We start from the raw sequence: 15,705 nt of genomic DNA on the forward strand, positions 1-15,705 counted from the left end.
ATTTTTATATATTTATTTAGAAAAAATATTTGGTAACGTGTTAACAGCCAAATATTAAAATAAAATCGATTGTAGGCGCCCAATGCGATTTATAACCGGGGTTTGATACCGGGGTATCAAATTTGAAACTTCAGGTATTTAAGGGTTAATAGAGGTTTTGAAGCAAGTGAGAGTTCAGTCCCGAAAGAAAACGGGAAATAAATCTATTAGAAATTTATATTAGTATTTAGAATGATAAATGAAGCCGTATGGTCCCGGCATAAAATAGGCCACCTAGATTCAATTCAACTAGAATTAGCCACGATGGTTTCCAGGGGAAACCACGTGGAGGTCGACCTGACCCTGAATCTACCCTATATTACTAGTAATGAGGATATTTGACCTCCATTACTAACAATCCCTTTCCCCCAGGCAGATCAATTAGCCTATAGTGATTAATACACCTGGAATTCAGCACGATGGTTACCAAGGGGTTCGACGTGATAGGGTATTATATTACTAGCAATGGGACTGGTAATCCCCATTACTGACATATTATTTGACATTAATTTTATGCCTGTCTACAACAAATCGGCCATATAGATTTCCGAACACATTTCACATGATATTTTCAAAGGGTTTTATATAAATTTTTGTGTTTAGATTCGATTATATTTGTTTATTTGCCCGAACATTGTCTTTTACAGATATTGATCCATTGTGAAGTACAAATGTTCGCCTTATAGTCTAAAGCATGCAAAGTTATTAGATTTTTCAAAATTGTATTGTTTATAAGGTCCCTATTCTTTTGAAATATGACACTCATTGGTGCAATTTTAAAGAAAGCCCAATCCAAAGAATCCGTATCGAGGAGATATTCTTCTCCACCGCCTGAGATTAAAGAGGATGTGATAATTAAGAAGAAGAAGAAATTGTTAGTGCATAAGGTGAGTTATTTTTTTTTAGGATAATGTTTCTATAGGAAAAATTCGAACCGTCATGTTTAGGGTTGTGCCAATGAAGCTGCATTACTGATTTGTTCTCTACACTGTGGTAGTATTTTTTTTTTATAAAACTTAGAATGCCAAACAAGCTGACGGCCCACCTGATGTAAAGTGGTAACCGTCGCCTATAGACATGAGCAGTACCATAGACATAACAGAGTATACTGTTTCACCCATGATACCCCCCCATGCGTTCCCATTCCTGAGGACTCAGGTGTTATTCCTCTGTACCCTGTAAATTCATGCCATATCCCACCCTTCAAACCGAAACACAGCCATGCAAACACAACTGCTTCACGGTAGAAACACGAATGGGACAGAGGTACCCAAGTAATCGACTTTTGTACAAAGTCTCCCTTTGTAATTAAAACCATAAGAAAATTATATAAAAATCGCCTGCTCAGGTCCTTTGGACTTCTACCCTGTTCGTATTTTTTTTAATGGATGATAATGGAGTGGTAACTTTGCTTACGCTAAAGGTATACGGTATGTATCTATATAATACAATTTTATCTTTAGCTGTTAAATTGGTTACACAGGTTACGCTCTGGGTTCGTTGCACGCGTCTATTTTTGAAAATCAGTGCTTTGCTGCTTAAGCAAAACCATCACTGAGCTGTAGCCTATTTGGGTCACTGCGACACATATGGCGAAACCATATTTTATCTTTTGTTGTATATTTTAAAAAATGTAAATATTTTGATTGTATAAGCTCATTCGTAAATTTACGTGTGTCATAAATGGCTCAAATAAAAAGTTTTTCTATCTATACACTGGCGGAGCACCAGTGAGAGATTTCTTTTAAATATTATTTTAAGGGCTTTTACCTTCTTCAATATATCAGTCCTATCGTACCCTGAACTGATTTCTTAAACGAAACTTTATTTACTTTCCCTAGACGCGGTAAGAGAAGAATTAATGGGCATCAATAATTTACAGAGATGTTCTGGTTTAAGTTCAGCTAACATAGATTGAATGAGACCAACGTTAAATTTGTTTAAGTTAAAGTGGCGCATGAATTCTTCTCTTTCCTTCGTGTTAATACGACACTCTAATAGAATATGATGCACATCATCCATGGTATTACAAGTTTGACAATGGGGTGACAAGGACTTTCCCATCATAAGTGCAAATATTTTTGATGGATAATGACCAGATCGTAGATGAACAGCTAATTTAATGATAAGTGAGAATGAAAAAGCAGGTCTGTTAACTTATTGCACCGGGAATTCAGCACGACGGTTTCCTGGGAAAACCACTTGGAGATCGATTTAACACGATATATTGCTAGCAATGGAACTGGTTCATTCTCACCTATCGACCCTTTCTAGTAAGGGGAAAAGGGATTGTTAGTAATGGAGTCTAAGAATCCCATTGCTAGCAATATACCCAACCAGGTCGACCTCCTCGCGGTTCCCCCTGGAAACTATCATGGTTAATTCCTGATGAACTCATTATGATGGGCCAACGGGGTTATATGGGTGCCTCGTCGGTTTATATCGATAGCGAGGGCGGGGTTAACATTCCATTTTCATCCATTAAAAAAACCCTTACTAGTGCCCTGCCAATATATACCGTTAGCATAGTAAAAAAAAAATCATACATATATGAATCTAGAAGTCATAACACCGCCTTTTTGGACAGTCATGTAAAAACGCCACCAATTTGAACATTTTTAGTTCGCGCACGTGAAGCCCGCAGTCGACTCGTCTCCCCCGCGGTACACCCCAGCACTAATGCTGCGTTCGCTACCCGTGTACCATCGCCAGCTGCTACATACGTACCAAGAAAACATACGACTTCTTATGGCCATAAAGAGGATGCATTTTCTGAGGGTCAGTTATAGATAGCAGATAGATAGATACTTTTCATTGTTCCCTCCAAAAGATTACAATAGTAAACTTATTATAAATATAAATAATTACAAGAAATAATCGCAATGAGAAAACAATGGGCGACCTTATCGATAAGAGCGATCTCTTGCAGGCAACCTTTGGATGGAGAGGAGTAATTATAAACAATTTGGTGGGAGGCATGATGAAAAATTCTGTTAGTTCTAAATATGGGAGATGTGATACATATAATAATATAAATATTATTATTTTATTATTTTTCCATTATTTCTGCCTACCCTAATGGGAGACAGGCGTGACAGATATGTATGTATGTATGTATATAAATATTATCCCTACTCATTTTATATATATACATACACACACACACAATCACACGCATATATATAGATACCTACTCTTTATTATTTCCTCCAAAAGATTACAATAGTAAACTTATTATAAATACAAACAATTACAAGTAATGATCACAGTGAGACACAATGGGCGACCTTTTGCACTAAAAGTTGTTTTAAATAGACATTTTTATTAAGTTATAGGTATTTTCAATTCCAAAAGTGTATAAGTCCGTAAATGGATCTATGTTAATTGGACGTAATAAAACTTAATCCATCCGTTTATTTAGACTTGGATCTTGTAACTATCTGTACCTGAAAATCTCTTTAAATAAAGTTATTAACAAATTGAATTAAGTATCACCGAATGTAAGAACTGAAGTAAGAACGAAGTACCAGAGGGAGACTGTACAAAAGTCGTTTGCTTGGGCACTATCCCATTCGTGTTTCTACCGTAAAGCAGTTGTGTTTGCATGGCTGTGTTTCGGTTTGAAGGACGGGATATGGCGTGAATTTACTGGGTACAGAGGAATAACACCTGAGTCCTCAGGAATGGCCACGCATGGGGGATATCATGGGCGAAACAGTACACTCTGTTATGTCCATGGTACTGCTCATGTCTATAGGCGACGGTTACCACTTTCCATCAGTTTGTTCAGTTGTTTGCCATTTTAAGTTGAATTAAAAAAAATATATCGATTTTCGATTTATATTATCCCAATATTTTGTTTTGTTCTATAGTTCTATACTCAAACAATTATAATAAATATTAAAATATAATAAATAATAATAATTAAAGACTATTCTTTTTTAATAACAGTAATTTATCATAGGGTAAAGTGGACTGCTGGCGGAAGGAACCACCTCACACAGCCACTGAGCAATATTACAAAAACCGAATGCATTTCCTTAAACAAGTGCAAAATGAAAATGAAAATATGTACTGGCGAATTGTTAATTCTGTAAGTGTTTCATTGTATAAATTCATCATAATTGTTAAACACGAAAACTACATACGATTTTAAAAATTCCTCCACTTTTTAAGCTAGCGTTGCTAGTCTCAAGATGTAGACTTTATACAAAAGACATCTTGTTTATTTGTATTGAATTATTTTGTTTAATTCCACTACCATTAGTATGTGTGTGACTGGCAACACTCGAAGATTGACCACCACTATTTTTTTTTATTGGATGAAAATGGAATGGTACCCTCGCCTGCGCTAACTGGGATACGTTGGCGGGGCACGAGTGAAGGGTGAAAGATGAGAATGAAAACAGGCCAGTTAGCTCATCATGATGAATTCATCTGGAATTAACCATGATAGTTTCCAGGGGGAACCGCGAGGAGGTCGACCTGGTTGGGTATATTGCTAGCAATGACTAACAATCCCTTTCCCCCCCAACCACCACTATTACTACCATGTGGTCCGGCATAGAATAGGCCACCCCTTCCTTTCCTGTGGGTGTCGTAAGAGTCGACTAAGGGACGGTGAGGGATAGGCAGTAGCGTCCCTCTTAAACATCTCTAAAGCCCAACTGCGGTTGCCAATCCGCTTGCCAAGCGTGGCAACTACTGGCAGAATCCCCTAAGGGGAGGCTTATGTTCAACAGTGGAAAGTTAAATGATTACTACCAAAAGTTCTACAACATTCCGTTTTAGATATCAATCTCCGATTGCCATTTTGTTCACGCACGTTTTGCGACATGTGTTTCACCTCTAAACGAGGCAATTTCACGCAAAATATTAGATTGCTGCTCGGAGCCTAGTGTTAACCGTTCAGCACCCAATTCGACCGTCTTACCGTATTTATATCCCTTTTTTTTGATGGGTGAAAATGGTATGGTAACGGGATTCACTGGTGGAGCACCAGTGAAGGGTGATAGATGAGAATGAAAACAGGTCAGTTAGCCCATCATGATGAATTCATCAGGAATTAACCATGATAGGTTCCAAGGAGAACCGCGAGGAGGTCTACCTGGTTGGGTTTATTGCTAGCAATGGGGTTCTCAGTCTCCATTACTAACAATCCCTTTCTCCCCTTTATACCCCTTTAACCGGCGTGAGTAGAGAGTATACTAATAATATGCTGGCCATCCCTCGCCGTCCCTTAGTCGTCTTTTACGACACCAACGGGAAAGGAAGGGGTGGCCCATTCTATGTCAGGACACACGCGGCGAATTAAATATAATAAAATTTAATTGAGCCCACGACAATTGTATAAAACCCATGTTAGTGTAATTTGATTGCGACAATAAAAATAAATTTATAACTGTAATCCAAAAAATTTTCTATTCTGTTTTTCCTGTACTTCAACTTTGGTGCTCCCTTGGACTATTTATTTATTTATTATATACAAGAAATTTACAATGCCAGTACATTGAACCCCGCATTAGGCGAACCTGTATCGTGGGAGTTCATAAGAGATTACCAAGACGTGGTGATTTACAAATATAAACTAGTGAGCCCAACTTTTTTTTTTATACAACTTAGAATGGCAAACAAGTTGACGGCCCACTTGATGAAACCGTCGCCTATAGATATGAGCAATACCATGGACACAACAGAGTATACTGTTTCGCCCGTGATACCCCCCATGCGTTGCCATTCCTGAACACTCAAATGTTATTCTTCTGTACCCTATAAATTCACTGCCATATCCCACCCTTCAAACCGAAAGAGCCATGCAAACACAACTGCTTCACGGTAGACGGTTCACGGAACAGAGGTACCCAAGCAATCGACTTTTGTGCAAAGTCTCCCTGTGGTAAAACTATAACTATACATTTGTGAACTATTTTTATTTTCAATTGATTTCAGAAGGCGCGTGTGGCTAGCACGGCATCACTGCGCAAACACTGGCGACGTAACCGCTGCCAGATCCTGCACCGGGCACAAGCGCCTTTCGTGCTGTTTCCACCTGTGCCCCAGCAGATCGTAGAAGACGCTGCGTTTGCGCCGCCAGCGGGCGTAAAACGACCTAGGTCAACTAAGTAGTGCTTACAATATAGTAAGGGGGAGGGATTGTTAGTAATGCGAACTACCAGTCCCATTGCTAGCAGTATGTTTAACCAGGTCAACCTCTTCGTTGTCCCCCCTGGAAACCATCGTGCTAAATTTCAGATGAATTCATCACGATGAGCTAACTGGCCTGCCTTTTCATTCTCACCTATCATCCCTCCTAACTGGACATATGCCAATAAGGCATATACTACACAAGATGGGTCTATTTTCGGACACACTGTACAGACTGTGCGGGGAGAAATCGGAATCCATGGAACGCTTGATGTGCAACTGCGATTCGTTGGCAAGTATGCGCATGAGGCTACTGGGAACGGCTTATTCAAAGCCAGGGAACTACAGATATCTCAAACCGCGGGATATCGTTAGGGTAACACATAGGATCTATGAAGTGACGGTATAAGGCAGGGGGAAGCACAAAAGATCCGTATGGGTCGACGTGCAACAGCTTAGCTGACCCCATATGCGAAAAAAAAGATGAGACAAGATAAGACCATCCCTCATTGGTGCCCCGCCAGTGTATATTGATAGCGCGCGGGGCTTCTATTGAGTGAGAATGAAAAAGCAGATTAGTTTTTTTTAATACTACTATGGTGGCGAACAAGCATACGACCTGTCTGATGGTAAGCAGCGTTGCCATAGCCTATGAACGTTTATAATACCAGGGATTTCATACGCGCGTTATTAACCCTTAAGAAAACTTAATATGCTTTTTTAAAGAACTCCATGTTTTTTTTTAATGGGTGATAATGGAATGGTAACCTCGCCTGCGCTGCGCTGCGTTCCAAGACAGGTGAGAATAGAAAGGCAGGTCAAGCATCGTGACGAATTCCATTAGAATTAACCACGACGGTTTCCAGGGGGAACCGCGTGGAGCTCGACCTGATAGGGTGTATTGCTAGCAATGGGTCAATTAGACCCCATTACTAACAACCCCTTTCCCCCCAGGGAACTCCATGCTGTAGTCTCTAGGGAGAATTGACGTCAAAAAGTAGGTTAGAAATCCTGTTTCCTAGTTCCTTAATTCCAGTGAGAACCTTCCATTATTTGTAAACATAATTAGAAATATAAAAGACAAGCTTTTACAATTTTCTCAGGGTTTTTCTATCGTTGCGTATCCGCAACGGCGCCGTGCTCGGTGACCTGACCGCGGAACTCTTTACCGACGTGTGCCCACGGACTTGTGAGCTGTTTCTCGCTCTGCTGAACGGCGATGGACTCGGCCACGGTTACGTAGGCACTTGCTTCTTCAGGTCAGTTGTCATTAGTACTGTTTTGTTGGCGAAAATCCCTAAGAAAACCAGATACTTTCTTATATTTTTTATCTCAGACTTCATAAACCTAACCTGAGAATAGGAGGGGGAAAGGGATTGTTAGTAGTAATGCGTAATATACCATATCTTTTTTTATGGATGAAAATGGTATGGTAACCCCGCCTGTGCTAACGGGATACGCTGGCGGAGCACCAGTGAAGGGTGATAGATGAGAATGAATACAGGCCAGTTAGCCCATCATGATGAATTTATCAGGCATTAACCATGATAGTTTCCAGGGGGAACCGCGAGGAGGTCGACCTGGTTGGGTATATTGCTAGCAATGGGATTTTTAGTGTCCATTACTAACAATCCATTTCCCCCCAATATACCCTATCAACCTCTCCGTGGTCCCCCCTAGAAACCATCGTGCTGAATCCCAGGTGTATTCATCACGATGGGCTAACTAACCTGCCTCTTCATCCTCACCTATCATCCCTCACTGTTGTATATCGTAAGCGCGGGCGGGGTTACCATTCCATTATCATCCATTAAAAAAAAACCTCAGAATAAGATACCGAGATCTTCTCCCTCAATGATCTCATGAAAGTTACGAGTTTCAAAGTACTTATGCCACTATAAAATCATAACCCACCTACACACCATAGTGGGGGGAAAGGGATTGTTAGTAATGGACACTAAGTATCTCACTGTTAACAAAATACCCGAGCAGGTCAACCTCCACGCTGTTCTCCCTGGAAACTGTCATGGTTTTCCTCTTGTAATTTCCAGTATAATTTCCTTAATACGACGTGTACAAGATATCAATCATGTAAGAAAACAAAAAAGTTACAAAATATAAAATCTAAAAAAGAAAACTTATATAAAAAGAGGTCTGTCGCCAACAGCAGATATTGCAGATTTCATTACATCTTAAGAAAATGTTATGAAAATTATTATAAAAAAAAAAGTTTCACATCTGTTCTATTACATAAGTGCTTTATGCATATTTATTTATTTATTTATTCTTTATTGCACAGTAAAATTTTGTACAAATGGCGAGCTTAATGCCATATGGCATTCTCTACCAGCTAACCATTGGGTAAAAACAGAAAGCGTATGAAGGGCAGATGTGGTGAAAAATATGTGACAATTATAGTAACACATTAAGGCAATACACAATATAAATATAATATACACATAAGAAATGCACATATAATACATAAACATTACTTTTAATATATATGGATAAACTAATACATATGAAATATATACATATATATATATATATATATATATATATATATATATATATATATATATATATATATATATATATATATATATACATACATATACATAAATTAAAACAACGATAAGCATTATGAGATATAATAACTATTGAGTAACCTGTAACTAGAGCTGGTTTTCTTGACTCAACAAATATTGAAATATAAATTATAAAAAAAAAATCATTTTAAATATTTCAAATTGTCAATCAATAAAATATGTCAATGTAATGTCACAAAATTATGATTAAACTTATTTAGTGTCGATTAATTATAATTTTATTTCCTATATTAATTTTATACTTAACCTATCAGGAGATGCTGGTCTCAGATTCAGGTTTCGCTCCTAATAACGAAATACTGATCAAAGTCGTCAGTCCTGAAGGACAAACGTTCACCGCTTACTTCTCTGAAGAGACCCTCGTCGAGGAAGTCAAGAACCGGGCTTTGGATTATTTTTATCCGAATGGAGAAAATGGGTCTGGCAGATTTAAGATCGTTCGTGTCTTTGACACGTCAATATTGCACGACTTCTTGACACTCGCGCAAGAACAGGTAATGATGCAAGAAGAGTTTCTATTAGTGGAGAGAAGGATTTCAGAAGCTGGCACCTTATGGGATCTAGGAACTGTAAGAGCTCCCCAACATGGTACTATAGCTGCTGCTACGGCGTCTCTCCCGGCACCACAAAACACAATCCGTCAACCAAACCTTCAGTCTTTACTGTCAACTAACGAATTATCTCACGAACTTCGGAAAATTCTGATATCACTAATAGAAGCTGGAGCCCGTTTGGCAGCAGCCGGCAAAAACTACGAGATGACATTAGCTCAGCTATCAGCAGCATTGGACGAGCCCCAGCGACCTCACCAAAACATCGTACAAGTCATAACTCCTGAGGAGATCGCTTCTAAATTCAATCTTATAGAGGAAACCACGTCAGTAGCATCGACAGCCACTAAAACGGATGGCCAAGAGTTATTCAAACGCGCCGAACACTTGCAGAGGTTTTTAGAGAAGTTCCGAATTTGGAGATCGAAAATTGCTGACCCTCCTAACACAGAAGCTGTGACAGCGTTAAAAGATCTTGGTTTCTCCTTCGAAGAAGCGGACAAAGCATTACGTTTCACAGGCTGCAACGTGCCTGCTGCTGCATCTTGGTTAATTGGGGAACGTGGTTCGAGCGTTTTCGAATTGATCAACGGCTTACCCGATGGCTTAATATTGCAATCTCTATTGAAGCAGCCTCAGATCCAACGTGGTCTGCTGAATACGAGGATGCTGATAGCGTTCATAGCGATGGTGGGGCAAACCGGCACCGCTTCGTTATGGCTCAATTCTCCCCACGGAAGTCCTCTGCTTTCTCAGATTTCAAGAACTTACCACTCGGAGAAGTACTGCCTGGCTGTCAATCAGTTTTCAGAGACGAGACGGGAGCGTTCTTCATCATCACCTTCCACATCCAGACAAAGGAATTGACTTATGGTTTTATTAACTTTTTGAGAAATTGTTACGTAATATTTACTGGTAAATAAAACGTGTTTGTGCTATTATTGTTACAAATGATATGTTAATTTTAAACTTTCACGTTATTTACTCAATTCAATTTTTCAATTCCATTCAATTTATTCTATAACAATATTACATTGTGTTAAATTTGATAGGATATTTAGACAGTACAAGTGCAAAATCACAAATATGCAACAATTTTACATATTAACAATGTCACATATAAATAAGATAATAATAATTAGTCTGAATTCATGAATTAATAATAATAACACATACACAATCGGGACTTAAGGCGATGAAAAAGCTTTTACAGGTACATAAATAGTACTTACATACCTGCTTCTTTATTAACGTTTCGACGTGGATTACACCACGTCGTGGTCACGACAGGGCTGAAGTGAGCGGCGTCTTCGTCTGGCAGCTCGCGTAGAGTCCTCGGGTACCCTCACATTGTCACCATTACTGTCTAGAGCCACCCTACACACCGCATTCACGGTATCCAAACTGCGTTTAAACAAATCACCGCGTGTTTTTAGTGTAGGTCTTACTACTTGATCACTGGGTTCCATGCTGGTGAAAGCCAATTTTTTTTTATACAACAGAATGGCAAACAAGCTGACGACCCACCTAATGGTAAGTGGTAACACGTGTAAGTAGTAACCGTCGCCTATAGACATGAGTAGTACCATGGACATAACAAAGTATACTGTTTCGCCCATGATACCCCCCATGCGTTGCCATTCCTGAGGACTCAGATGTTATTCCTTTGTACCCTGTAAATTCATGCCATATCCCACCCTTCAAATCGAAACACAGCCATGCAAATACAACTGCTTCACGGTAGAAACACGAATGGGACAGAGGTGCCCAAGCAATTGACCTTTGTACAAAGTCTCCCTCTGGTGAATCTAAGCCTATACCCATCTTCCTTATTGAAATAAATAAAATTTAAATAAATTAATATGGTACTAGAAATTTACTTCGATTTTAATTTACACCAAAATTTTATGAGTACCTTAGACTTATATCTTTCATCATCCCAAATGATGATAAGACGTCTAGAAGTAAGGAGAAATGAAGGGACAATATGGTAATTACCAAGCAGATGGCACCAAATAAATGGCTAAAATTTAACTTCTGTATTACTTATTGTAAAACACGATCACACCTTACTCTGCTAATGTTAAAAATCTTTGACTATTTTTTTTATACTACTGGTGGTAGGTGGCAAACAAGCATACGGCCCACCTGATGGTAAGCGGTTACCGTAGCCTATAAACGCCTGCAATACCAGAGGTATTACGCGCGCGTTGCCGTCCCTAAAAACCCTTAACGTAGCTTTAAGCTGATTTATTGACTTTCATCGATATTTATACAATGTAAAAAACAAACTTTTATATTTTTAGTATTTTTTAATGATATTTAGAATGGCAAACAAGCTAGCGGACCACCTGGTTAAAAGCGGTAAACATCATTTATAGACATGATCAGCACCATGTTCATTACCAAATACACTCTCATGTACATGGTACCCCTAATGCGAGGAGGAGGGATTCTTAATAATGCGGACTACCAATACCATTGCTAGCAATATATTCTGTCAGGTCCACCTCCACGTGGTCCTATCTGGAATGCATCGTGCTGAGTCCTAGGTGTATTCATCACGATGGGCTAACTGACCTGCCTTATCATTCTAGACTGTCTTCCCTCACTGGTTCCCCGCCAGCGTATACCATTAGCGCAGGCAGGGTTACCATTCCATTATCATTAGAATAAAGGTACCCCTAATGCATTGCCATTCTTTTTTTTTAATATTATTTTAAGGGCTTTTACCTTCTTCATGTATATCAGCCCTATCGTACGCTAAACTGATTTCTCAAACAAAACTTTATCTACCTTCCGTAGACGCGGAAAGAGAAGAATTAATGGGCATCAATAATTTACAGAGATGTTCGAAAATTTCTGGTTTAAGTTCAGCTAACATAGTTTGAATAAGACCAACATTCAATTTATTTAAGTTGAAGTGGCGCATGAATTCTTCTCTTTCCTTCGTGTTAATACGACACTCTAATAGAATATGATGCACATCATCGATGGTATTACAAGTTTGACAATGGGGTGACAAGGACTTTCCCATCAACATTGCCATTCTTGAAGACTAAGATTTTACGCTTCCATACTCTCTAATTTTACTGCTATATTTTACCCTTGCCTTTCAAACTGAAACACATCCATGCAAGCATAACTACTCCACGGCAGACGACTTACGTACAGCACCCCCCCCCCCCCCTCCATGCCTAAATTAATAAGGATAAACATCAATGGTACAGGAAAGTTCCAAATCTCTACTGGAGCGGCGGAGATGTGATACACAACAGTGGGTACGGATGTTACGCGCAGCGTGGACGCCTAATGCCGATTGGGGCTGAAAACTACCACTTCCCACACTCGATGCCAGGTACTAGTAATCACGAGAAGCAGTTTAGTGGCCTTCTAACAGAACACTGTGAAGGGAGAATGTTTAAATAGATGATAATGAAGTTGTATTTTTTCTTTTTGATGGGTAAAAATGGTATGGTAACCCCGCCTACGCTAACGGGATACGCTGACGGAGCACCAGTGAAGGGTGATTGATGAGAATGAAAACAGGCCAGTTAGCCCATCATGATGAATTCATCAGGAATTAACCATGATAGTTTCCAGGGAGAACTGCGAGGAGGTGACCTGGTTGGGTATATTGCTAGCAATGGGATTCTCAGTCTCCATTACTAACAATCCCTTTCCCCCCTACACTGGCGGGGTACAAGTGAGGAAAGATAGGTGAGTTTGAAGGAATGAATTCACCAGAAATTATTCACAATGTTATTTTATGGCTCATAGATATGTTGTTTTATTGTTTCCTCCAAAAGATTACAGCAGTCAATTTATTATAAATAGATACAAACAATTACAAAAAAATGTTTACACTGAAACGGCCTTATCACTAAAAGCGATCTCTTCCTGGCCTTTGGATGGAAGGGAGTAATTATAAACAATTTGGTGGGGGCACGATGAAACATTCTGTTAATTCTAAATATGGAGACGTGATACATGATAAAAGTCGATTGCTTGGGTACCTCTGTCCCATTCGTGTTTCAACTGTGAACCAGTTGTGTTTGCATGGCTGTGTTTCGGTTTGAAGGGTGGGATATGGCGTGAATTTACTGGGTACAGAGGAATAACATCTGAGTCTTCAGGAATGGCAACGCATGGGGGGTATCATGGGCGAAACAGTATACTCTGTTATGTCCATGGTACAGCTCATGTCTATAGGCGACGGTTACCACTTTCCATCAGGTGGGCCGTCAGCTTGTTTGCCATTCTAAGTTGTATAAAAAAAAACATGTAATAATATAAATATATATCCCTACTCATTATTATATGTAATGCATATTACGATAATGGAATGGTAACCCCGCCTGCGCTATCGATGTACGCTAGTGAGGTGCCAATAAGAGATATATAATCTCTAACGACGAAACAGGTCAGTTGGCTCGTCGTGACGAATTCATTAAAAATAAATCATGATGGTTTCCCGGGAGAACCGCGTGAGGATCGACCTGATGATATTAATTGTTAGCAAAATTAAGTCTTATTACTTTTCATGTTAAGGTCTACTATCGATGCGCGTGAGTAGCGACGATGAAGTGTGTGGCATTTTCAACATCACCTTCAAGCCACTGCCTCAATTTGATCTTCGGAACGTTGTCTTCGGGAGAGTTAGTATTTAATCCTACCAGTATATTACAAGAACGAAAGAATGCAAGAAGAAAAGAAAGAAAGAAGGAAAGAAATAAAGAAAGAAGAAAAGAAAGAAAGAAGGAAAGAAAGAAAGACAGAAGGAAATAAAGAAAGAAAGAAGGAAAGAAAGGAGAAATTTAAGAAGGAAAGAAAGAAAGTCATCAGGATAGAAAGAAGGAAGGAAGGAAAGAAAGAAAGACAGAAGGATAAAAAGAAAGAAAGAAAGAAAGACAGAAGGAATGAAAAAAGAAAGAAGGAAAGAAAGAAACAAAGAAAAAGTAAAAATGCCATAAGCACGCGTACAAGTTGACCTAACTCGTGCCATTAAATTCTAGTGCTATGCCTCTGAATCCCGTAATTTTCAGTGCCATATCCCATGCGTCCCTCTTAAAATATTACCAATGCCTAACTGCAGTTGCTAACACGACTACCAAGCGTGGTATCTACTAGCAAAATTTCTCAAGTTTAGCAGCAAACAGTTAATGGCTGTATCATCCCCAGTTGTGACATTTTTTTTTGATGGGTGAAAATGGTATGGTAACCCCGCCTGCACTAACGGGATACGCTGGCGGAGCACCAGTGAAGGGTGATAGATGAGAATGAAAACAGGCCAGTTAGCCCATCATGATGAATTCATCAGGAATTAACCATGATAGTTTCCAGGGGGAACCACGAGAAGGTTGACCTGGTTGGGTATATTGCTAGCAATGGGATTCTCAGTCTCCATTACTAACAATCGGGCATTCTAATACCGGGAGTACTAATGTAGATGTTTTTAATTTGTGAATATTTTCCGATTTGTTTTTTAATACGTGATAATGTAATGGTAAACCCGCCTGTGTTGGACAAAAGAGAGGGACGAAAGTAAGGATGAAAGCAGAGGGCCTACCACGAAATGTTTTCCGAAATTTCGGAGCGAAACGAAACACAAATTTGATATTAAAATTACATAATACATGCCTGTTTGGAAATATTAAAAATGTTAAAATGTTGTTACTTTGGATTTTTATGATAGGATGTGTGACGAACGAAATGTTCAACTCCATTTATTGGCCCGATTTTGGTATAAACAAAAACACGAAATTGAGTCCGAAATTTCGGAATTTTATTTCATGGTAGACCAGCTGGTCAGTTGATCCTACATGACGAATTTCAGAAGAATGAACCACGATGGTTTCCAGGAGGAACCGCGTGAAGAGAAACCTGAAAATGGAAAGAAATGGACCCATGGATATTATTCCTTCCCCTTCAATATTTCCAGATTATCCGTCCGTGCAAAACCTACGAGGCTATTCGGGAATTGGGTTCACCGCTTAGTACTCGACCTATCGTCGAGATGACTGCAGCTCGGCATCGCGTCGATGGCCGCTGGGTGTACGGACAACCTAACACTAAGATCTAATTTTTTTTGTGATATAATTAATGTTTCGACTATATTCAGTGTTATTTAATAATTTAAATACTTTTTAATAAGAGTATTAATTCGATGTCATTTAATTTTATTAATCATATTTCTTACTTTTCTCCTCTAACTAAAGGTCATCTGAGAAATTGCTTAACAATAAGATCGAATATATATATATATATATATATATATATATATATAAATTTAGATTTAGACATGTTCATGTTTCACATTTACCAACTCACATCCTCACATTGGTAAGTCCTAAGATTTACTA

General features: G+C 39.0%; 2 protein-coding genes across 3 annotated transcripts; both read left to right on the top strand.

Annotated features, from left to right (window-relative positions):
- Positions 1-481: 481 nt before the first annotated feature.
- Positions 482-15,554, top strand: LOC113510049 (uncharacterized). 2 transcript variants are annotated; one of them, XM_031910595.2, is made up of 8 exons: positions 482-926; positions 2,662-2,817; positions 4,004-4,132; positions 5,989-6,152; positions 7,287-7,442; positions 12,574-12,701; positions 13,895-14,001; positions 15,285-15,554. In XM_031910595.2, exons 1-8 carry the CDS (start codon positions 795-797, stop codon positions 15,423-15,425), a joined length of 1,113 nt encoding a protein of 370 aa, XP_031766455.2. In that variant the 5' UTR covers positions 482-794; the 3' UTR covers positions 15,426-15,554. The 2 variants fall into 2 exon arrangements, with proteins under 2 accessions (XP_031766455.2, XP_031766458.2); XM_031910598.2 differs by lacking the exon at positions 2,662-2,817.
- LOC113510175 (uncharacterized) lies at positions 8,952-10,291 on the top strand. The gene has a single exon (XM_026893623.3). The coding sequence runs from the start codon at positions 9,050-9,052 to the stop codon at positions 10,208-10,210; it is 1,161 nt and encodes a 386-aa protein (XP_026749424.2). The 5' UTR covers positions 8,952-9,049; the 3' UTR covers positions 10,211-10,291.
- Positions 15,555-15,705: the final 151 nt, after the last annotated feature.

Source organism: Galleria mellonella, unplaced genomic scaffold, assembly GCF_026898425.1.
Source record: "Galleria mellonella isolate WM207_F2 unplaced genomic scaffold, CSIRO_AGI_GalMel_v1 utg121, whole genome shotgun sequence".
Classification (NCBI taxonomy): domain Eukaryota; kingdom Metazoa; phylum Arthropoda; class Insecta; order Lepidoptera; family Pyralidae; genus Galleria; species Galleria mellonella.

Excerpts from the sequence above, each read along its gene's own strand:
- LOC113510049 (XM_031910595.2), top strand. The coding sequence starts at position 795 with ATGACACTCATTGGTGCAATTTTAAAGAAAGCCCAATCCAAAGAATCC. Across the intron at positions 6,153-7,286 it reads GCGGGCGTAAAACGACCTAG|GGTTTTTCTATCGTTGCGTA; the intron begins GTCAACTAAGTA and ends CAATTTTCTCAG. Across the intron at positions 7,443-12,573 it reads GTAGGCACTTGCTTCTTCAG|GAAAGTTCCAAATCTCTACT; the intron begins GTCAGTTGTCAT and ends TCAATGGTACAG.
- LOC113510175 (XM_026893623.3), top strand. The coding sequence starts at position 9,050 with ATGCTGGTCTCAGATTCAGGTTTCGCTCCTAATAACGAAATACTGATC.